Genomic DNA, 23,310 nt, shown 5'->3' with positions numbered 1-23,310 from the left:
GAGCTCAACAGACCAGTTAAGTCCATGCTAATGAAGGAAAAGTAAAGGACTTCCTGCTCACCTCCACCTCACCCCATGGAAATTTCAAGCCCAGCAGCCTACCCAGGAAGGTTGCAAACTGGCTGATGGTGCCTCCCTGAGCCCCTCAGTCACCCCCTTTGAAAGGAAGCCACCCACTCCTAAGGCAAACCGCGGTGGGCCCATCACCTAATGATCACACAGCCGTTGAGCATTTCTTTGAATTTTATTGAAAATTGACATGGACATTAAGAAAGGTATCAAGCTAAACAGTGCTGGTTTCGGGATGTTTCTCCTGGCGAATGAAAGCCCCAGAGGGCCAATGACTGGTCACATCTCTGAGCAAAAAGAACAAAGGAGAAGAAAGGAAAAACAGACTGGAAAACATGCAAAGAGGCTCTCTCAAGAGACACAGGACAGTGTTACGGCAATCGTTGTAGGGATATATGGGAATGAGAACACTCACATGGTATTTTGATGCAAGTTAAACCAATGAATTCAAGGCAGATTTATCAACATCAAAGCTCTCCCTCCAGATCCCAAGTTGAGCAGAAACTTCTCTCAAAACCCCAACTGGCCTTGGAAGGTTGAATGGAGTCATTTTGCCCTCACTAAGCTTAAAACTCCCCCGACTCTCCCTTCTCCACCTGAGAGTTAGTAGATCCACTTCCCCCACTTGCTGGGGGGTCTGCAGAAGGTCTGTGAATGCTGAAGAAGATATGAATGTTGCTTGACTTTCTCGTCCATATTCAGAAATGTTTTAATAGTGGCCGTGGACAGTCAACCCATTGAACCGGAGAACTGGTGTTGAAAAACAGAAAACTCAAACGAAAACTTGTGAACAGTACTTCCACACCCACAGCTGAGGTCTCCTGCCTCAGTCACTTACACTTGGGTGAGTCGTCCTGCAGTTGTCTCTCTGAGGTTACATTTGGTCCATTCTCCAGCTCCGATGGTTCTTTTTTTCCTGCCTTGTTAGGTTAGGACAAGACACTTCCATTTAAAATACCATGTAAGTCGGGAGAGAGCGTCTTGCCTGGACACAGGGACACAATGAACACTTGTTGTGTGGTGTGTGTGTGTGTGTGTGTGTGTGTGTGTGTGTATGCGCACGCGCTTTGGAGGGAGAGGGAATTGGTTGGCTTCTGATTTGAGACAATATGGAACCCTAACTCTTCTATAATGGCAGTCTTCTCCTTTAGACTTAGTGCAGCTGCTGAAGACAAGATTAAAAAAAGCTGGAGAGGGAGAGAGAAAGAAAGAAAACATGAAATTAGCTAAAGAAAAAGGATATTCAAAGTTAAGACAGGGTGAGGGAAGTGTGAGGTAGCACAGAGTATACTTGGAGAAGACAGGTGAGAAATGGGGTCACTGATGGACCATCACCACCGGGAAATCTGCTGAGAAGGTTTTAAGAACACCACACACCAGTTAAAAGCTTCTTGTTTTAATTTTTTTTTAAAAAAAAAAAACAGAGAGAGCACATATTAACAGCCACAGGTGAATGCCAAATAATTAAAACATAAACAACAAAAAAGGTGATCTGTACTGCAGCTAGGAAAAGCAAACTTCTTGGCTTAAGAGACATGAGAGGTGTGTGTGTGCGCACATGGGGATTTTTCAAGAAAACCATTCTATTCCGGTCTCGGTTGGGGTGGGGGTGGAGCCGGACACAGACCATTTCTAACGACTGGTCTTGTTTCACCAGAAGTAAACAGAGTACTTACAGTAATTTTTAAACTAGTAATAACTGTACCACTTAAAAAGTCTTTTCACTGAAGAAAGAAGAAAACCTTTCCGCCTACAGTGAGACAAGCTACCCAATAAAATAAGCATTTTAATTCTTTTAATAGCCTTGGTTGACTTTCTAAAGGTCTCATGTTCACTCACAGGGTAGATTTTTGTTTACCAAACTCCCTTGATGACAAGGATCATCTAGGGCACCTGTTAAACATCCGCATCCGCACGCCCCATTCCAGACTCCCAGGAAAGCTGAGCAGCTAACAGGTGCCTGTGACTCTTATCGTCAGCGGAAGTGCTCAGTTCAGGAGCTGGCCTAGAGTCCTCTGCTTTGCCTGTCCCTACCCACCCCATCCTCGAATATTTTCTTTTCCTACGAGATAAAAACCTCAAAGGCCCTCTAATACTAACTATTCATTTTCTCCTGAACATCAAAAGACTTGTCTCCAGGAACATACGTGAACACATTGAGTCCATTTGTAAAATGGCTCGGGACTCAGGAGACGCTGAATTTAGCCTGGCTTCTGCCATGAAACAGGACTGGGGCGTCTGGCAAGTCTCTTCATTTCTCGGGGCCTCAATTTCCTCTTACAAGAAAGTGGGTCCTATCTGACTTCTGGACCAAAATGTCTCCCTTCATACAAAATTCCTGCCTAGTCTCTGAAGGTCTCTCAAAGGCTGGGTGGCTTTAATACCTTTTGAAGTTTTCTGAGCTCCTCGAGCCTCAAGTAGTTAATCTGTAAACAAATGCAAATGAGGGAGCTTCCGATTTGTAATGCAAATAATTACTGCGGATGGAGACCGATTCGTTGTTTAAGTTTGGGATTCTTGGGAAGCAGCCGTGAAACTGGTCACAGAAACATCAAAGCTGCAAATGACCAGCCTTTCCCAAGGAGACCTGACAGCCCTAGCCTAGCATCTCCCTGAGCTACTGGCTGAGTACCCAAGCTTTTTTGTTTTTTTAAATCTCTGAGCACAGGGTCTCCTAAAATGCTCCACTGTGTGACTTGGATTTTCTCAAGAAACTAGCTTATGCTTTCGCAGCACCCCCTTCTTACTTGCTTCTGGCCACTCACCGATCAGTGACTCACCAAACAATACAAATCAAAACTGCACTCTTGCTTTGCCAACAAGAAAAGATAAAGTGTGTGCATTTGTTTGCTTTTTGTTTTTTCTGCTTTTTGCTTCCTGTCATTATCTAGTATTGAAGAGAAAACCTCCCTCCCATTCTCAATACTTCAAAAAGGCCTGAAAATTTCGCATAGCCTTGTGTGTTTCGAAAGAAAGTGACCAAAAAAAAAAAAAAAAAACCCAAACCCTCAAAAATAAAAACGAAGAAAGTCATGGTCAGTGCCAGTGGGACTGTGAGGCAGAAATCAAAAGAAGAGGTGGGGCTTGAAGTGGGACCCAGCTGCCGGGCGCTCCAAAGGAAAGCTGTCAGTTACAATAGGAACCTTGGCTTAAAAGGCTAAATGGAGTCCAGTCCAGCTGTAGCAGGGAATACTATTCAGTACACAGCCATGGATTACTGCAAAGGAAGGGCAGAGAAACGGCGTGTTAGCCACAGATCGTTGCCAGGTCACTCCCGCTCTCTGTCTCTCTCACTGGCCAAACACCGAAGGCCACTGTGCCTCATGGCCCTGACAATGGAGGGCTCTCAACTTCAAAGGGGCTCCCAAAGCCACTCTCGGATGGGCCCCATCATACAAATCAGGGCTGAAAGATTTTTAAAATACCAAATCCTTAGACTGGAGACAAAGTTAGGGACCTCCCAAGGCGCACCACCTCTTTTCTCCTCTCCAACTGACAATCTCACCTCTTCTTACTGTGGGGCACGCGCAAGATACAGATTGAAACTCATCATCACGTTCACCAAATAGACTGGAAGATTCATCAGAGCAAAACTGAAAACACTGATTCTTTGACCCCTCAGTTTAGCAGTTTGTGACAGGGGATGATTATACCCGCTACTGGCCCTGCCTTATTGGGATGGTGTGGCATCCTAAGGGAAATGACAGAGGAGGTGCTGAGACACCTCCATAACGATTCCGTAAGACACTAGGGTGGTACTAATATTCAGGTTTATTCTGCCTTCTGCATCTCTGGGGTACTCAGAATCACAGAGAGGAGACATTTATGCTGCTTTCTTTCAGCAGTCGTGTTGTCTGGGAAGGGCTGGCTGTTAAGTAAACGCGTTCCAGATTTTTAACACAGCTTGAGTGCAATTATCTTGAGTAAATCAAAACTGGAAAGGGCTGGGCTGACAGGCCAGAAGGAAAAGGCACCAAAAGATTCTCCTTCTGGAACCCTCTGAGAAGAGGCTGCGGCTCCTCTGTTGGGGACTGAGGGATGGTTGGGGAAGCCAAGTGACTGCGGACTAATGGGGGAAGCCGTGCTGACTGGTGCTTATTTGGATGCAAATAAGCAGCAGCCAGAGTTGGGACAGGGAAGCTGGTGGTATAGAAGAGCAGGTGGGACCCCTGAACATGTTACAGTCCAGCAAAGATGGAGTGGGGAGTGGCCGGCTGGGGGCGCTGGGATGCAGGATGCATCTTTAAACCACGTGACTGACGGCTTCTTGACCAGAGGCCAGACGCCATCCTCAGACTCTCGGGCTTCTATAAACCTTGGCAGGAAGAGAGGGGAGGGCACGAGTTCTGTGCCCCCAGACATGTTAAGGGGGGGAAGAATTAGAGACAGGGAAGCCCAACTCTGTTGCACAGGAAAAGGGAGCCTACAGGAAGCCCAAACTGAAAATGAAAACAGAAGTTGGGTTAATAAATGATGGATTAATGTCCAAAAAAAAAAAAAAAGGTTAGAAGAAAATGTCATGATGACTAATGGATAAATGAGAATATAGCTGTGTTAGGTGGTCTTAAGGCCTTACTGCACTGGCTTCTGGGAACATGCTTTCTCTCTCATTCACCCACACACCTCTGAGCAGCGACCACAGTGGCATTAGCTACCAAAACAATTATCAACAGCCACAAGAACACTTCTCTCTTCTTAATTACTAGGTCCAGACCAGTGCCCCCCCACCCAGACACCTCGTAGAGGAATACCTTTAGCAAATCTCCAGATGGCCTCAGGCCACGGCACAGCGCGCCAGGCTCTCAGCCACCACCGAGTGCCTCGCCCCATAGAGAAAGCAGAGGAGACAGAGGTTTCACCTTCGGAGAGTCCCAGTCCACTACCTGGTACCCCTGGGGCAAGATCTGTTTGAGAAGTGTCTGGGGGCAGTAACTGGGCTCTGCACTAGGGTCCAACCAGTCACCTGAAAACCTGAACCATGGAAATCCATGATTGGTTTGTGTTCACCCTGCACTTTGAACTTTCTCCCATTTAAACTTTATCCTTTGTGACGCAAGTTTGACATATGAGGAGGCTGAGAAACACGGTGAAGCCAACTGACTTGCCTGAGGTCACAGAGAAAGTCACAACCAAGAGGCGCAGAGCCCTAAGCCCTTGGCTGCTTGATCAAGACTCTTTCCTTCACGCCACAGTGTCCCTGAGAACTCCTTGCCTGTGGATCTAAGCCCTTGGTTATTTTTTACCTGAACACATTTATCTCATTAAATAAAGATACTGGGGAGGGACAGTTAAAAGCATACGCTGAGTTATGTTTGTACAGTCACTTCCTCAGTGAATACATCCACACCTACACACACACACACACACACACTCATGCGAATGGCAGTTTATACCAGGAACTAGGAGTTCTGCATTCTTGTTCCTCGCTATGTGAGCCCTGGCAAGTCTCTTTAAATTCCACACTCCTCCATTTGTTCACCTTGTCAGCTGAAGATTAGCCCTTCCTCCTCTACCTCACGGGACTGTTGTAATGTGAAAATGAGGTACCATACGGAAAAAACACTTTGAATAGTATGAAAATGTAATACAAATGCTCAGCTCTACGTTTCTTCTTTGTCTACTTCCTAGGGGAAGAGAAACCTATAGAAAACTGCAACGGCCTATGTCCTGGGCTGCATGGGAAGGCTGAAATATTTTGATACGTATGTACCGTCCGTGCACCGGGCACCCCCAACCAAGGGTCAAGGGGCCAGCAACCACTGAGACACGGCATCTGCAACTGCGTGCGGGTCGCAGAGGAAGGGTTTCTCTTGCAATCGCAGACAGCCGGCAGCGGTGCCTCAAGCCATTTCAAAACCAGCAAGGAACAGTAAGCCTCACTCTTGCCTGCACTCTAGTTAATGAGGGGTGGCCTTCGTGATCCACCCCTGAAATGAGGGCTTTGGGGAATGGACGGGTTGCCTTTGCTGCTTTCAGACCCCAGGAAGCCAAGGCCTCCTTCCCCGATTTGGTTTGGAAGTGCTTTTGCGGTGTGCTGGCGAGAAGCATGCCAGAAAAAGCCAACCTACCCAGGGTCGGGGTTGGCTGTTCCCACTGTTTGCCAATTGCGTCTCACTTGTAAAGTATAGCTTTGATTATAGTTTTGCCAGGATTCATTTTAGTAATGGCTATTACCAATGATTTACTCAGGGAAAGCTGAACCAAACTGTGTCAAAAGAGCGTTAATTTGGGTTTCATTAACTGAAATCTAACTGAACAGGATGCACCTTTCCTGTTGTCCTTATTGAAAATCGGTGGGGGGGGCGCAAAGAAAATACACATGAACTGAGTGTCAGCCTCTGCGCCGGGCGCTGGGACTGCAGCCATGGACAGACGCTCTCGGAATTGTGAGTCTTCCGAGGTGGAAACCTGCTGTCTCATTCAAGTCAACTAACAGGGCTCCAAGACTTGCCTTCAAGCCAGACAATAAATCATTTCATTGTTCTTTTCGGGTTGTTTCCTTTGGCCCAATTTCATGGGCCTTATGTTTCAGAAGCCTCTATGGACTTCCTCTTTGGGATCTGCTTGAAAGTAGGATGTTTTGCCAGCAGCCCAAAGTCCCTAGTGCAGGAGTTGCAGCAATTAGTTTGGTCACTAACAGCAGGCTCTCCATGTAAATCATAAATTCCGTGGGTGAGTGGGGAGAAGTCTTCTCAATATTTTATAGTCCCTGATCCAAACAAACCAAATGTAAAAGGCATTTATGAGACAACTGGGGTATTCTGAACACTGACTAGAAATTTTACGTGAACGAACTGTTAAATCTTGGGGGTGTGACAACGGTGGCGTTGTCGTTATTTATTTTTTTTAAGAGTCATGAGCTCTTAGAGATACATGCTGAAGTATTTACAGATGAAATGATATGGGTTTTGCTTTGCAGTAATCCAGCCGGCTTGGGGCAGTAGATAAGACAGGATTGGCATATGTTGACAGTTGTTTGGGGGCTGTGTTGTGGGTACATGGGGCTGCGTTGTACTGTCCTCTCTCTTCTTTCTCGTTCCTGTTTGAAAGTTTCTATGGTAAAGTTTAACAATGGTAATAAGCCTAAGTATGTTAGATTTAAAATATTTATGTTCCTCCCCACTCACTGAGTCTAGTTAAAAAGATAGAAGCAGCTTAATCATCGCTATCACCAACGTGTAAACTATGTGACGCCAGGGGCTGCTTTATGCCCTCCTGCAGACACAACACCTAGCCCCGAGGAAGCCATCTTACCAACGGTTACCTGCTTACCTACTTATCAAAGGTGTTCATGAAGCTGGTACTTGTAGAATTCAATATTCTATAATATCTGAGAACCTTCATTTTCTTCCACTTTTATTATAGCTTTGGGGGCCAAACGAAATTAGAGAACTTGAACCCCTCGGGTAAGAAACAGCCACCAGAGGGAAACAGAGAAGCAAGTTTCCGTTGGCTCAAAACATTCCCAAACCTGGGCGCCAAGGCTGAACCATGATGTTGCAGGACAGGGCTTGTGAACTCAACAGTTCCCCTCGTCACAGCAGTTTAGTTAATTTTGAAAGTAATGATGAAGGCGCCTTCAGAAAAAAAAATGGCCAAAATTGAAACTTCAAACATTGATCACAGGATCTACCTACGCTACCTGGCTGTTCTAGCAGCAAAAGTCTGCAAACACCCCACTTTCAATCAGGAAGGCAAACATTGCCACGCGTATACTTGAAATCACACCAGTCTATTTCTTCATATTGTAAGTCACAAGAGAATACCAGCTAGAACAACGAAGCAGCTTCTTTGATATTAGAAATGTGTGTCGGGCAGGAGGTGGGATTTGGGGAGATGTGTTCTAGAAGCCACTGCCAGTTCTATTTAGAGTTAATAAAGCTTACCAGGACCCTGGGTCTCATGCAGCATGCAGCAAACAGCAGAGTTAACTGTAAAACAGTAAAAGCTGATGAAGATGGAGTGAGCTTGGGGAAAAATCAAATATTATGAGTTGACACAAACAATGAAGAGTTAGAGGTCAAAGGAGATTAGGAGGAGAGGGGAAGAAGGGAGGGTGTGCTGGTAGGGACCCCCGAAACACCGGTACTCTTTCTTAACCTCTTTAAGGGCAGCCAAAGGAAGTTCTCAGTATGCGACTCTTATTAGATCCCATCACCACCTCTCAAGAAGAAATGCTTCTTACCCCTACTTCCGCCCTCAACTCCCGCCCTCCAACATCACCACGGGACGAGTGACACGGGTCTAATGATGGGTCTTCCAGAGGTTAGCCAACTATTCAGGGAATTACATAAAAAGCCCACACCTGGGGCCACTTATATATCTGGAAATATGGAAGAGGACAGGCTGGTTTGTCAGGCTCTCTCGTTAATAGGAGATGCCTCGTGCCCATGAGGTTTTCACCCATCTCAAAATTGGAAAAGGGTGCCATCACCAACTCCAAATACTCCTGGAGACTGGAGAGACATGTCTCCCCATGTGGGGGTCCTCTGCCTGGGGGTGGGGTGGCAGCCAGTTAATTGAGGGCAACGAGGAGAAAGCCTGGTCTGGGAGGAACTGCCACTGAACAGCTCAATAGGGACTATTTATAGTTGAGTGTCAGTGGGGTCCCAACAAATGTATCTCCTAATTCCTGCCAGCAGGCTGTGAAACTGCCCCAGGCACTGAGTTAACAAACACCACAGGACTATGAAGGCAGCAGGTTAGAGCCGGGAGACAAATTTAGACTTTTCTGATCTTAAAAATAGGAATCCATTCCTGCTGGTGCAACTAACGCAAGTCAGTTAATAGACAGTGCGTCCAAAGAGGCTTTCTTAGGGCTACTTGAACTTTATCTATCAGGTAATGCCACAAAAAGTTAGTCTGTGACTTTGACCTATAGTGTGATTCTGTAACAATCTCTGGACTAACTGGTGAAAATACCCAAATTACACTTTTGAAAAAAGAATATTCAGATGGCAAAACTGAGTGCCTTTAAATATAAGATCGTTTACTGTTGTATTTTATTGTTGGTGAAATGTCGTACTGTTTTACCCTTAAGTGATAAGCCAGGCACAGAGGAAAGGATGTTTCCGCCTTCTGGCAAATATCCAATAGTTGAATAGTTGAGTCCAGCAACAAGTGGCTAAGAACAGAAGGCAATGACCAGGGACATGTTTCAGATCCTCGGGCCGCTTTAGTAAGGACACTGCTTGACACTGCAGATGAGGGCTCCTCCAGTCACACTGCACAAACAACTAGAGCACAAGGGACCACCGGATGTTTTCCTGGTGTTGTACAGGTCCCATCGGAAATGCTCTTCTCTTCTCTGGTTCTGAGATAAGGGACGGATAACTTCAGCAAGCAAGGCCTGGGCTTGGATCAGGGATACTGACCCACATGGTAACCAAGAGCTCATGCTACCCTGCCTCACCAAACGCCAGGGGAGACAGATGGACTGTACAGTCACCCCCGGGGTGGAGGGTGGTGCCCGCGGACGATACTAGCATCTGAGGGTTCCCCACCAAGTCCCTGGTACCCCAGGCTGGGAACAACCAAGCAGCCAAGAGGGAGGGACCGGAAGGGGTGAGAAATCAGGACCAGGTTGCAGCCTTCAGCAGCAGCACTTGAACTCTGTTGGCCGCAGCCGTGAGAACTGAAGGGGGGGGGGGCGCGAGGGGGGGCTCCATGCATGGAGAGGTGAACCACCTTAGACCTAGGACAAGCGAGCAGAGGCCTGTGAGCTGGATCGGCTCCAACCTCCCGGGGGGAAGAGGGTGCCCAGAGGCTCCTGCTACCCTCTCTCTGCACTTCTTTCTGTTCATCTTTTCCCTGTAACTTTGCAGCTTCTCATTGTTTCCTCCCGTCTCACATTCCTTTTGCTTTTCCTCCCCCTTTCCCTCCCCCCTCCTCCTACCTTGAGTTTGCAGCATTTTCCCAAGTGGGCCAAGCAGAGGGGCTGGGCCTCTGGGGCCACACTCCGCCCTCCCCTACTCTCAGCTCCCCAAACTCAGGGAATCCGAACGTCCAGTGGGGACACCGAGATCAGCCCACAGCTGGCCTCGGTCATCGCCTTGAGGGGACGAGCAGGAGGGAAGAGAGCCCCTCGCCCCAGAGCAGCCCACTACTTACTTCTTCTTCTCTTTGTCTCTTTTCAGAGTCTGTGAGCCTCCAGCCTGGGAGCCCTGGGACTGGAGCAGCTCAGCTGCCGTCTTTCTCTGTTTGAAAGCGTTCACTTCGTCATCTAGGGATTTCTTCTTATCCTCCAGTTTCTTCTTCTCGTCCTGGTGTAGTTTCTTCAGACGGTCAAACTTCTCATGCAGCTGGCAGGGAAGCACAGGGAGTTTGGGGGGACCCCCTGTGAGCAGATCCCAGCTGAGCCCGGGGGTGGGGTGGGGTGGGGACAGGCAGGCTTGCGACCCTCAGGACCCTGGGACCTGACGAGACATTTCTGCCACAGATGGCTATGATGGCACCAAAGGGCACCATGTTCTGGATAGTTCTCTCCCGCCATTTCACCTCTGTTTCTGCTCCGGAATATGGTCAGAGAACCGTGCGCATTCTGCTTAATCAAGCATTTGATTTAAAAGAGTCCCACAGTTACTACATATGGATAAAAATAACATCAGTGATAATATAGAACATTTATTGAGTGCTTATTATAGGCCAGGCACTGACTTTTATAAGCCCTTTATATGTATTAACTCATTTAATCATCACAACCCCATGAGGTAGATTCTGTTATTGTCTGCATTTTATAAGGAAACAGAAAGTATGAGAAGTTAAGGAATTTGCCCAAGGTCTACTCATTCTTTTTATTTATTTATTTATTTATCTATCTATGGCTGCGTTGGGTCTTCCTTGCTGTGCGCAGGCTTTCTCTAGTTGTGGCGAGCGGGGGCTATTCTGTTGTGGGGCGCAGGCTTCTCCTTGTGGTGGCTTCTCTTGCTGCGGAGCACGGGCTCAGTAGTTGTGGCTCGCGGGCTGTAGAGCACAGGCTCCGTAGTTGTGCAACACGGGCTTAGTTACTCTGTGGCATGTGGGATCTTCCCGGACCGGGGATTGAACCTGTGTCCCCTGCCCTGTATCGGCAGGTGGATTTAGCAGGTGGATTCTTAACCACTGCACCACCAGGGAAGTCCTTCAACTCATTCTTTAGATGATTATATAATGACATCTCTCTCAATATGAAAGGGGCCCCTGCCTTTTCTTATTCCCCCCAATCAGGGAGGATCATGGGGAGTTGCAGAGAAAATTTCAGCAGTGCTGAATGAAGCTGGTCAAAGAAAACACTTGTTCTTGGCCATGGAAGGAGATAAAAGAATTTTAGAAAATGGGATGAGTGCGGAAACCTCCGCTTTGATCAAGGGGAGGCTTAACTAGCCCTGAATAGAGCCAGAGACCCAAAGGAGAAGACCAAGAATATTCTGGCATGCCACTGCGATAAGTGGATCAGAGAGCTAGGGGTGCAGGTGGTAACAAACTAGAATGTGATAAACTACCCTGAATAGTAAGAGCAGCCCAAGCATCATTTCACTTTCTTTTCAGCATTCAGGAGGGAATGGAGGGCTCTGCAGCACTCACAGTACCCCGTGGAGGAGGTCAGGTATCTGGGACTGTCACTGAGTAAGGGGTGGTGGATGACAGACCTGCTGCGTAAACCAGCTTTTGCTAGTCACTTGGGGTAGGCTGGTGGTGGAAGCTCTGCTGATCAGTTGCTTTCACCTGGCTTTTGTTCACTGGCCTTTCATTCATTTTCTTTATCGTTGAGACCCCCTCACCTGTCTTCCTAAAAGTACCGGGTGATATTTTTCTTTTGAAAAGTGAAACTGAAATGAAGTCAGTTCTCTTGCCATGGGCTTTGGCAATAACACCGGACAGCAGATTAAAAGAGGAAGAGACTTGGGAAGCAATTAAGTGCTTCCTTTCTTTATGGGTTTCGAGGCCCAGAGAGCTTCAAGCAGTTGCTGACATGACCAAAACCGTGGCTGAGGCCAATTAATCTGGCAGCAGTAGGGGAATCGGTAGTGGGACCTTGGAGGCAAGGCAATGGTTAGAGGGCTAAATGCACTCTATTAGTCACGGCTTAAGCAATGAGAACTCCAGATAGGCCATCAAGCCTTAGTTTAAAAACTCGCTAGAGCCACACAAATGTTTCTTTAACACTAGCATGAAATGGAACAGAATATTCAAGTGGATGGGGAAATGCAGCAGCTGTCACTGGTTTCGGATTCAGCAACTTTCTGTGGCATGCGGGTTGAGCATTTGAAACGTGGCTAATGCAACTGATAAACTGAGTTTTAAACTGTACTTAATTTCAATTCATTTGAATTTAAATAGCTCCATGGGCTAGCAGCTACCATATGGGACCGTTCGGCTCTAGTAAACGAAATAACAGAGAATGAGAAAACATCCCGGCCTTGGGGAATGAGGGATGGAGAAGACACAGATCTCACAGCCTCCTCTGTGCCAGCCAAGGCACTGCTACAGATGCTGTGCCCCACTCCTGCCCGGAGGCTGCAAGACTCCCCCAGCTGCTCTCTTGGGGCACAAACCCCTGTCTTGCCCAAGTTCAGCCTCCTTTTCCTTCCCACCTGGCACACGCAGGCTCACATTTACCTCTTTTTCTGCCTCTTTAAGTTCAGCTTCTTTCTCTTTGACTCTCTGGACGAACATCTGTCTCATCTCTTCTTCTTTTTTCTGGAGCTCCCCTAGGAACTCATTCCTTTTGGCCTCATATGTCTCCTGCAAACTGCGAACGTGGTCAGGTTAATTCCCCTGCCTTTGAAATGGCTCCTGTTCACTGAGAACTGGCCCCAGTGATCCTCCCTGGGTTCCCCCACCCTCTCTTCCTCAATTCTGTGGGACGTGCAAAAGCAGAAGCACAAAGCTGTGGGCACCTGGATTGGCACCTGACAGCAGGGTCACAGGGTGCTGGGGGGGGGTTATGGGGCCACCCTGGTGAACCCGAGAGATATCTGGAACTGGGAGTGACTTCGAACATCTGCTTCTAAACCCTGATTTACAGATGAAGAAAGAGGCCCAGAGAAGTGAGGTGATTCGCTCAAGATCACACAGCTAGTTAGAGGCAGAGCTGAGACTGGAAGCTGGGTTTCGGCTCATAATCTAGGTCATTCCACCTGCACTATGCTGCCAGGTCCTGGCTCTGAAAGTGATCACGCTGCTGAACGATTTCAACAAACACTCGACGAGATTCCACCACGTGCTGGACACAGAAATAAGTGATACTATGCTAGTCACACAATATCTAGAGCCAACAGCCACTGGGCCTGCCAAGGAACTCACAGTCTAGTGGGAGATGCCTGGGTGAAGTGTCCCTGCCCCCGACCTGGACTCAGTTTTAAAGAAACAGGAGTTAGCCTGGTGAAGAGGAAGAGGATGTGTGCTCCGAAGAGGGCAGCCTGTGGAAGGGCACATGTGGAGAAGGAATGGCGCACCCGGCTGGAGTAGTGGGACATGAGGCTCCTGAGTGTGGCAGGAGAGAGCAGGCATTGGACGCCATGTTAAGACGTAGATGTTTTAAGCAGGGCTGACTTGATCCATTTTGAAAATGGGAAAGACCACTGTGGGCGCGAAGGACGGACTTGCCAACAATCCGAGTAAGAAATGACAGGATCTTAACATCAAGGGCTAGGAAGGAATGTGGGAATGGGAGACAAGCGAGGGAAGCAGTACGTTTAAGGAAATGAATTAAATTTGAGACAGCCTGAGTTTCAGGTACATCCTCTGTGGGGCAGCCAAGTGAAAATATCCAGTAAGCAGTTGGGATCACTGGGTTTGGAGCTCAAAAGTAAGCTGACATCCAGCTTGGGAGTAATCCATTTCTAGGTGGTAATTAGGGCTGTGAGAGTAGAAAAGAACCAGCTGCAAAGAACATAGAGAGTGAAAAGAGCAGAGGCCATCAGAAAGAACAGGGAAAGGAAGAAGCTGAACAAAATGAACCTGCCGATGAGGCTTCGAAGGAGTAGTAGCGCGCGCTACTACTGAGAGGACTGAAACCAGCCGGACTAGTGCTAGAAAAGCCAATGGCACAGAGAATTTCGGGAAGGAGGCAGAGGGGACGAGTATCAAATGCTATGTGGAGATTAAAAAAAAGATGGGACTCAAGAGGCCACAGTGGAATTGGCCGTGAGTATGTGACTGCTGACCTTGGTGAGAGGGGTCTGCATTCAGTGGTGCAGTGGAGGCAGAAGCCAGTAAATACAGAACAATTCCTTCCCCTTCCCATCAGAGCCGAACTCCCTGACAGGGCGGAGGCTGGTGACGAGAAGCAGGGTGAGGGAGAGTTTCTTTAGGATGAGAATGTCTGCCTGCAACAGGGAAAGGAGCCAGCAGGGAAAACGCGCAGAGGGCAAAGACGCGGGAAACAGAGGTAGTCAGGATGGAGCCGACTTAGGAGGGGAGGGGACTAGACGACACCTCTTCCCCGGCAGGTGCAGATTAAAGCTGTCGGAAGGGAAGGACGGAGAAAGCAAAGGCAACGCCCACCAGAGAGACCAGCATGTTTTCCTCCAACTCCAGGGGGCTCCGGCAGCCCCTGTCCATGAAAGGGACGTTCACTCGCCCCTCCAGAACCAGGCATCCCCAATGGAATGGCTATGCTTTGCCCCCAGGTTGGCTTTCTGCTGTGAACAGGTACTGTGGGATCTCAGAGGCCATTTGAAGGCCATCTTATCTCACGAGCATCCCCCTTACTTGCTTATCAAGGCCTGACAGTTCCTGAAAGGAGACCTGAGCTCCAATAAAGGACACCACACGGTAATTTACGATGTGGGGCTTACGTCACATATCATGCGTCCAGGTCAAACACTTAAAACATATAGCTCCCATCAGCATAGTTATGTGAAAGCATGTGAAGCAATGTTTTCAAAAACATTCCTCTTCTCTGAAAGCATCTGAGATTCTGATTTGAAATGTCAATGATTATTAACATCCTGTGGTCAAAACAAAACTTGCCCTTGGAGACAAACACTAAGGACAGCGAATGAAGAGCCGGAAGCTCATCAACACTTGTGCGATGACTGCTGCCTGGTCCCATATGGTTTTGATAACGGGGAGGGGGGCTAAAGAACAGACTGGAAACCCGACAGAGCAGAAGGGAGCCGGATGTAGATGGATGTAGAAAGGAGGGCGGTGGCCAGACACAGACTGCCACATGGAGGGACAAGGCCCAGATCTCATTGCAAGACCTCAGTGAGGTTACGCAAGGTTACACAACGAGGGCTCGCAGCTGCCCTGTCAATGCTTGTGGCAGCAAGCCAATCCGCCTCGCCCATCCCCTGGCCTCCTCCCTGCCCCCACCCTTATAAGCAGGACAGCAATGCTTACCAAGCCCGTCCTGCCACAGCTCCCCTGGCAGGTGTGCCGAGGCAGAGAAGGGACAGGCAAGTGGAAGTGGCGAGTGACTCAGCCCTGTGGCTCCAGGTCTGGGCACCCGTGTCTCACCTCCCCTGTGAATTCTCCAGGGCGAGGCTTCCCCACCGCCGCCGCCCCCATCGTGTGCGCTGAGCTGAGCTGGGCCAGGCTGGTGGGAGAGGTACCTGAAGGGCTTGCTGTCGGGGTCGGTGTCCTTAAAGCCCATCTCCTCCAGCTTACAGCGGCGGTACAGTTCATAGTGCCGGCTGTGGGTCTGCTCCCGGAGGTCCTCCATGTTGACCCGGATCAGCATCTCCCGCAGCTTCACAAAGTCGCAGTGGGCTTCATTTTCAACTGCAGAGCAGCGGTTGGGGTATTGGAAAGGAAGGTCGCAAGAAGCAGAAACGGACAAAACGAGAAGGGAGAAGTCTAACAGTGACATCGCCTTTCAATCTGTGTATATAAAGCTCACAATTTTGCCTCCTAATTGGCTTTTCTACTAAAAAAGGCAAATGAAAAGCTCCAAGAATGACAGTGATGGAAAACCGAAATACCATCAAAGTATCTAAGAAAACATTCATTAGCACCTCAACCCAAATTCACCCATCAGACATTCACAGAAATGTTTGCTCCGCACCACTTTTAGGACGATGGCAAGTCTTGCCCGTAGGAGCTTCCAGTTTAGTGGAAGAACATAATACAATGCAAAAATTACCAACATGGAGGTATATAGCCAAGGTGCAACAAAAACCCAGAAAAGCCCGGGGGGCCTGAGAACTCCAGGGAGGGTGAAGCCTTCAACAAAGAGATGACAGACCCCTAAGATGACTCTTGAAGGAAGGCTAGGAATTAATCAGGAAGATAAGGGACTCATCCTTGCAAGATCTCAATGAGTTTAGGCAAGGTTACACAACTAGAAGTCGCAGGGTTAGGAGTGCAATCCAGGTCCTCTAAAGGAGAGACAAAGGCTATGACCAGGTGCCAAAGTCCAAAGAATAAGGGGGAAGAACTAGGACATCAATAGATGACAGTGACAAGAAGGGATGTGGACCACAGGTGTGGCCCATCTGGATGGTAGAAGCTTCAAAGGAGATGTTTTTAGAGGGTGGACAATGGCCTGATGGCAGCAATGATGACAAGGACAGAGTGGGCCCCGCTTTCCAGCCTGCGTGAACAAGCCCCCTCCTCAAAAGAGTGTGGCAAAGGTCTGCGTGTGGGGCAGTGGCCAAGAAGGACAGAGGTGTGGACCCAATCCCAGCAAAGGGACTTCGGGTCAGGAGCAGTGCTCTGGCACGTGTCTCCAGCATGGCTCCACCTTGCTGGAATGGGGAGATGTGGCGTGACCACGAGGGAGACGGGGACGACAGGGTGGGACAGGGTTACAGCAGATTGCAGCGCGGTCATCAGAGCAATCTTTCCAAAGCCCAAATCAGCTCACATGACCCCTCTGCTTAAGACACATCGCCTCTGGGAGAAAGCCCCTCGCTGTCATAGAACATATCAGCGTGCAACTCCTCAGGACAATCTCCTCCTCCATCCCTGGAGAGTGGTCCCTGATGGCCAGTCACAAGGAGTGACTCCAAGGCCCTGCAAGGCCCAGACAGTGCATGGCTTCTCTCACTCAAACAGAACCACGAACTCCGACTTACAAGAAACCCTTGGAAAACCTCCTTTGTTGGTTGGGTGTGGGGTGGTCTGAATCGGAGTATGTCATTGGGACCACGTCTGCTAGCTTCTCCTCATTTCACACCTCGGGTTCCTGTCTCTCAAGATTCCAAAACTGACTCCCAGGGTGGGACTGTTGGTCCAGAAAGCATTTGCAAATGTTCTGGGAGGAGCATCCCCAGCCCCAAATGGTAGAGAACACAAAACCTAGCATGGTTCTGATGACCAGCGTTCTCCTTACCCGCGGGAAAGCCAGCTATCGCCGGAGGGTGTCTGGCGTGCCCCAGAGCCTGCCAGCCTCTGATGTAATGTGGACAACCGTCCACCAGCTTCTGGTTGTTTGCTCAGTGGCTGGAATGAGTTTACAGTAAACCAGCCACCCTCTCGCACACGGTGCCCCTGCTGTCTGCCACCCAGCGTATGGCAACGGCCTGGGCCTTATCCACTGAACTGACCAGTACCAAAGGTAACTTACTTAATATGTGTCAGGCAGACCACAAAGGGAAATTTCCTGAGCCCGTAGGCAATACGTCTGTTTTTAATTTGCAAAATAATCATACATACAAGAGTGCTTGAAATGTACAATTTAAAGATTAAAAAAAAAAAGAACACCGATGTATCCACGGCCCAGGTGAAACATTACCAGTGCCCTAGAAGTCCCTTTGTGTCCGTGATCTCACGCCTCTCCTTCCCTGCAACAAGACTTAACCACTAGCCTGAGTTGGGCATTTATCCTTCCTTTGTTTTTCTGTATAGTTTTACCACTTATGCATGAATTCCTAAAGTTTAGTTTTATCTACTTTTGCAATCCATATAAATGGAATCATACAGCCTGTCTTCTCCTATGATTTACTTAGCTCCACATTATGTTTCTGAGATGCATTGCTGTAGATGTAACTAAAGTCCATCCATTTTCGCTGCTGAATAATATTGCATTATTTGAACATTCCACTATTCTCCCAATCTATTTTTGATGGCTATCTGGCTTGTTTCTAATTATTTGCTATTATGAACAATGCTGCTGTGGACCCTGGTATCTGTCTCCTGGTACACTCAGGCGAGTACACATGCTTTCTCACACCTTCCTACCTTACTCCAAGTACATTCATTTTTGTTTTAAGAATGCTTTCTCCATTACAGACAAAGAGGGCCTGCTCATCGCAGAGAATCCAGGGATGGAGCCAGAGTTTGCCTTCTGGCTATGCCTACGGATGTTTGAGGCCCAAGCTGAATGAGTAGAGACTGGGGACAAGTTAGGGACTGGTCACACAGGGGCTGAGGACAAGCAAAGAGACAGACAGAAGGGGATCCCTGAGCGCAGCCCCTCTCCTGGAGATTCACTCACCCTGCACCGTGCCCCAGGGATACTGCCGTGCCTTCATCATCTTGTTCCCTATCTTCAGTTCTTCTGTGCTGCCAATGACAGCAAACGGCAGGTGGGCCTGGAACGGGAGGCAGACAAAAGCTCTGAACTCCGGGGAAAGGCACTGAGCGACCCCCAGTTCAGCCGCTGGTCATCGCCGGGGCCTCGGCGCTCCAGCTGCAGTGTCCCTCGCTGTCGCCAGTATCAAGAGGCCTTTCTTAAGCTCCCGAGCTGTGTAGGGAGAACAGGCCTAGTCCAAGCTTCTGCTGTTCCGAAATTCACAATCGAATGTAACAAGGACATGGCCGAGTGCGTAGGGAACAAAGACAGCAAATAAGCAGAATAATGAGCAGATACACAGATTAGGCAGCTAGTCAGTCTTCACAGCTGCCGAGGGGAAGAGCCTTTGGAGCGCAGGTGAGTGGGATAAGGGGGCTATGTGTGGAGAGAGACTAAAGGAGAACCAAGGGATCTTGGTTCTTGGGATCACTGCCCCCCCCTTCCCGGAGTGTGACAGCACCGAGAATAGGCACGTACAGAGACCCCACTGCTGACTGAGACGGACGCTCCTGATTCTCCTCCTTCCCTAGAGCAGGAGCTCGCACTGAACCCGAGCCTAGAAGTCAAGTCCCCAGGTGTTTACCCACGTGCCCAGCCCTGTGCGGGGTTCTGTGTCAGGGGGCTAATAAGGGAAACAAAAGGAGTAGAAGACACACTCTCTCGCCCTCGGGGAGCTTACACTCTGGTTGGGGAGTGTTAAGTGTACCCCAAATCACATAAGACAGAAGGTGCTTAATAAACACTCCTTGAATGGCAGTGGGACGACCACAGGAATAGCCGAGGGAAGAAAAGTACAAATGCTTGCAGGGGAGGGGGGTAAGGAGGAGCGAGACCCAGAGAAGAGGCAGCCGCCCCCATCTGGTAGCGTGGGACCTGGGACACCGGCACTGCACCCCATTCCACAGGGAGCCGGCCAGGTTATAAGTCTGAGTCACCACCGGCCAAAGGGAAGCGCTGAATAAACACTGTTTACAAACCAGGTGATCCCGGGTGGAGTTTTAGCCAAAAGGACTTTACACAGAGGAGGAAAAAGTCCACTGGAACAAGCTTTCTTAGCCTGCTTGGAGAAACAGGCTTCGATCTCAGATATTCTGACCCACTTGCTCACTCATCCAGCCTACAAATGTTTACTGAGCTCCTACTATGTGCCAGGCATTAAGAAGAATACACGGTCGAGAAAGCTCAGAGCCTGCCCCTGGCGAGTGCACAGTGTGGTAGGGGGAAGATGCACCAACAGTGATAATACAGTAAAGGTCCAGACTATGAACACAGGTTTGAGGGCTGGAGGAACTCAAGAGGAAGGAGAAGCTCATTCCGTGGGAAGTCAAAGCAGGCTTCACAGAGTAGGTAGTAGCAATCGTACTAACGGGATTGGGAGCTATGGACCTGATATCAGCAGCAGCTCTGTTTCCCACATACCAGGCGCTCTATGTTGCATTATCTCATTGAATCTTTACAACACTAGGAGGTAGGTATTCTTATTATCCCCATTTTACAGAAGAGGAAACTGAAGTCCAGAAGGGCTAAATGACTTGCCAGCAGCCACACCGTAGTAAGAGGCAGAGCTAGGGGTGGAATCCAGGTCTCTCTGCCTTCAAAGCCCACCCCTGCTGGTCTACCACTCCCTTTTGGGGGGTTCAAGCAGCAGATGAGGGGAGCACTGTAAACCCCAGGGGTGAATTGGCCAGATGGTAAGAGGCAGTTGAAATCCGATCTCACAGCCAATCCTTCCTTTCCATTCTCCTCTAACTCTGCACCCCAAGAATGTTCTTCAGAGTGGAAGAACACAGGCGTTAGTCAGGAGCTCAGCCCCAGGACATCTGCTAACCCCCCGAAGATGCTTGGCCATCCAGCTGAAGCAGCTCCCCCTTCACCCCCTCTCAGCTGCTCTCCACTGATCATCTCAGGTGTTCCCACACCCCTTCCCACTTCAATGACTGTCCCTGAAGTGGGGACAGAGGACAGAGGGAAAGATGAGGTTATGGATATGGAAGGTGGGTGAGGGGTAGAGGTGGGAAACGTTTCGTCAGTCCTAGTAGGGGACCGATCACGAGGGTCATTGGGCGTGCGACATATGGAGCATGGGGTGGGGGGCAATGAAATCCTGAAACTCTGCCTAAGTGCCAGAGCATCTGTGACCTCTGCCAGCTGGCTTTGCAGGGGGGTCATCTGGACACAATTCATTCCCCCTCAGAGACCCAAGACACGTCGGGAGCCTCAAATCCACCCCCAAACACTCTCAAGGAAAAGGCTGCCCCTCCTGCACAAAGCCCAAAGCTTCAGTCACACGAAGGGGCAGCCGTGGCAGGGGGCTAGACCGAGGGAGGGGATGTTGCATCATTCTCACGCATCCTGGGCTCTCGGCTGAAAGTGATGGAGGACGAGGGCATGTGAAGTGGGAAGTACTTCTCTGGGCTTAAGAGCAAAAAAAGAAAAAAAAAATCCAAGAAGAGAATACAGGCATTAAAAAAAATGTCAGTATTCCCTTGGGTCTGTTATTTTTATCTCCAAAAGACATTGTTAGTTCGAATGCCGGGGTCACTTGCTTTCCCTCCTCCTTAAACTGCTGTCATTTTATCCCTCCCCGCTCTAAACCACACAGCCCCTGCCACGGCAGCTTCAGAGGGCTCCCGAGGCCTCCCACGCACACTTGGATGTGATTCTACAACAGGCTTATAGGGCAGTTAGTATAAATCCCATTCGTGGTTTGGAAAACTGGTGCACAGAAAAGCTAACCGAGTTGCCCAGGTCCCTAAGTCCCGCGCCTAGATCTTCCCAGGGAGCAGTGAGGACACACCGCACTGTAGCTGCCGGCCTCTCCCAACCACCCAGGGCTGGAAGTCAGCTCAGCTTTAACCATGAAGGACGGGAAATCATGAGTCCAGCTCTGGCCCTCTTTCTGCTGCTCTTGAGAGACTGATGGCTCTGAAAACCAGAACAGAGTCGAGCAGAGCAGGGAGAAGGTAAGCCCTCCAACCAACCCCACCCCCGGGGCTGATACTTTGTATGTGTGGGCCCAGGGAGGAGAGGGTAGATGCAAGACGGCGCAGCTGCTGAAACCGGGACAGGTTCCTAGGGGGACTCCGTGTTACCCTCTCTCGCCCAAGAGACCTCGGACGCCCCAGTCTCAGGAAACTCCACCAGGAGATAGTCCCAAGCCTCCTCCTGGGAGTCTGTTCCCAGACTCACTACCTTTGCAGCCTCATATGTACCTTAAATTCCTCTCGGTACATTTTAAAGTGTTTGATGATCCAACTGGCACGACTATTCTATTCTGCTTCCACGACACCCATTCTACTAGGGAGGTTAGAGGACCATCCCCCTAAGCCTCGTGAAATAGAGTGTCAGGACCACCGTTTATCTCTCATCTGACAGTATCCCGAGTGGGTGTGGTTTCCTCCCAGGTGGACAGTATTTCCCAGCTGCCAGTTACGCTGGCCTCCATTCTAGGCTCCTACCAGTGACCGAGAATTGTCTGATTCTCTCAAGTCAACCCTTGGTGGTGATCCCCACAAAAGTAAGTGCCGATGATGGAAACGGCACTGCTGCCTCAGGAGGAGACAGGCTTGTGCCTATGGGTCTCCCTGTGACCCTCCGGGTCGCCCATGCGCTCTCACTGGGCCCAACTGCCTTTGCGAGGGCCAAACCCAAGACCTCACAGGCAGCCAAGTGACGGAGCCGAGTCGAGTAACTGGGCCAAGTCCCTGGTCCCTGGCCATGGTTTGAACCATTCAAAGAACAACTTTCGATTTAAACCACATAGCAATTTTAAGCATTGAAGTCTACAACCCTGAGAGCTCTCAGAGCATAGGTGCTTGCTCAGAGCAAGCAACAAGACCTCTCCCTCCCTTCTCTTTCCCCTCAAGCTGAAATAAGGGTTTTCAGAGCCACCCAGAAGCCCAGGGGGAGGCTAGACCTCACGACTCTCATTTCCTGCCATGAAAATCCCCAGTGGGGAGCTACAGGATGACTGGCGGCTCTTCTGCACGTGGGCAAGAGGCTTCTTCCACTCTTCCAATCCAGTTCCCATGACAATTGGCTGGGGTGGCCAAGGCTGTGAGGCTGGAGTCAAATTCAGAACTGAAAGGCCAGCACCCATTCCTCCTCCCAGCCAAGCCCGGCTCTCGGATGATGCAGCTTCATATGCACGGCTTGTCCGAAGACCCAGTTTGACACAGTTGCTCCAGGGGCAGGCAGGCTCAGCAATCCTATGTATACATTGTATAGCAGCAACTCCCCACCGTTTCCCCAGCACCACGCATGTAACACACAGCGTTCACATGCACACCCCCTCCCATGCACATGCCCAGTTCAGGCACACTAGCTGCGAGCCACCCGTCTTTCCCCCTCAAAAAAGCCTGGGGGAACGCAAGGGAATGAGTGCCGAGTGATGCTGTTATAGGGATAAGTCGGAATCCACTCAAATTTAGTTTTTCAAAGTGAAACACAGGACTAATGGAAGAAAGGACCCAGAACCCCTTCACAGCCAAAACAGCATGGTTGAGGACTGCTGCTTCGTAGCACGGGAAGTTTCTGACCTTGAGGCCAAGGCTGCCCGAGCTTCAAGCAAGGGCCCAGAGCTAAGTCGAGAGCAGAGCCCAAAGTCATTGCCACTCTTGACCCACAGTGCAGCCGGAGGTCACTTTGTGTGATGCCCTGAGATTGCTGAGGACTCTTCGCCCCTATCTGTCCTTAGCAAAGCAAACCACAAGCCTGAAAAGTGCCTAGTGACTTATGGAGTCCACGTTCAAAAGGTATCTATGGGGCCTGATGTTCTGAGGTGACTAGGCGCTTCCAGA

The 23,310-nt window shown here is 49.4% G+C and overlaps 1 protein-coding gene across 12 annotated transcripts in view; it reads right to left on the bottom strand.

The window, feature by feature from the left end:
- Positions 1 to 225: 225 nt before the first annotated feature.
- SEPTIN6 (septin 6) overlaps positions 226 to 23,310 on the bottom strand; it is a 72,593-nt gene continuing 49,508 nt past the window's right edge. For 5 of the 12 annotated variants that reach the window (XM_067022853.1, XM_067022846.1, XM_067022852.1 and 2 more), the window contains 5 exons: positions 18,434 to 18,530; positions 15,609 to 15,777; positions 12,667 to 12,799; positions 10,180 to 10,370; positions 226 to 1,256 (listed from right to left, as the gene is read on the bottom strand). In XM_067022853.1, coding sequence (XP_066878954.1) covers positions 1,247 to 1,256; positions 10,180 to 10,370; positions 12,667 to 12,799; positions 15,609 to 15,777; positions 18,434 to 18,530 — 600 coding nt within the window. In that variant the 3' untranslated portion in view covers positions 226 to 1,246. Of the gene's footprint in view, positions 3,287 to 9,215; positions 9,383 to 10,179; positions 10,371 to 12,666; positions 12,800 to 15,608; positions 15,778 to 18,433; positions 18,531 to 23,310 lie in introns of those variants that run through there. The other 7 variants (XM_067022850.1, XM_067022849.1, XM_067022851.1 and 4 more) reach the window with 3 other exon arrangements.

The sequence above is a fragment of the Kogia breviceps genome, chromosome X, assembly GCF_026419965.1.
Source record: "Kogia breviceps isolate mKogBre1 chromosome X, mKogBre1 haplotype 1, whole genome shotgun sequence".
Lineage (NCBI taxonomy): Eukaryota > Metazoa > Chordata > Mammalia > Artiodactyla > Physeteridae > Kogia > Kogia breviceps.
Note: the sequence above shows the minus strand (reverse complement) of the source record. Positions and strands in the feature narration are given on the sequence as shown.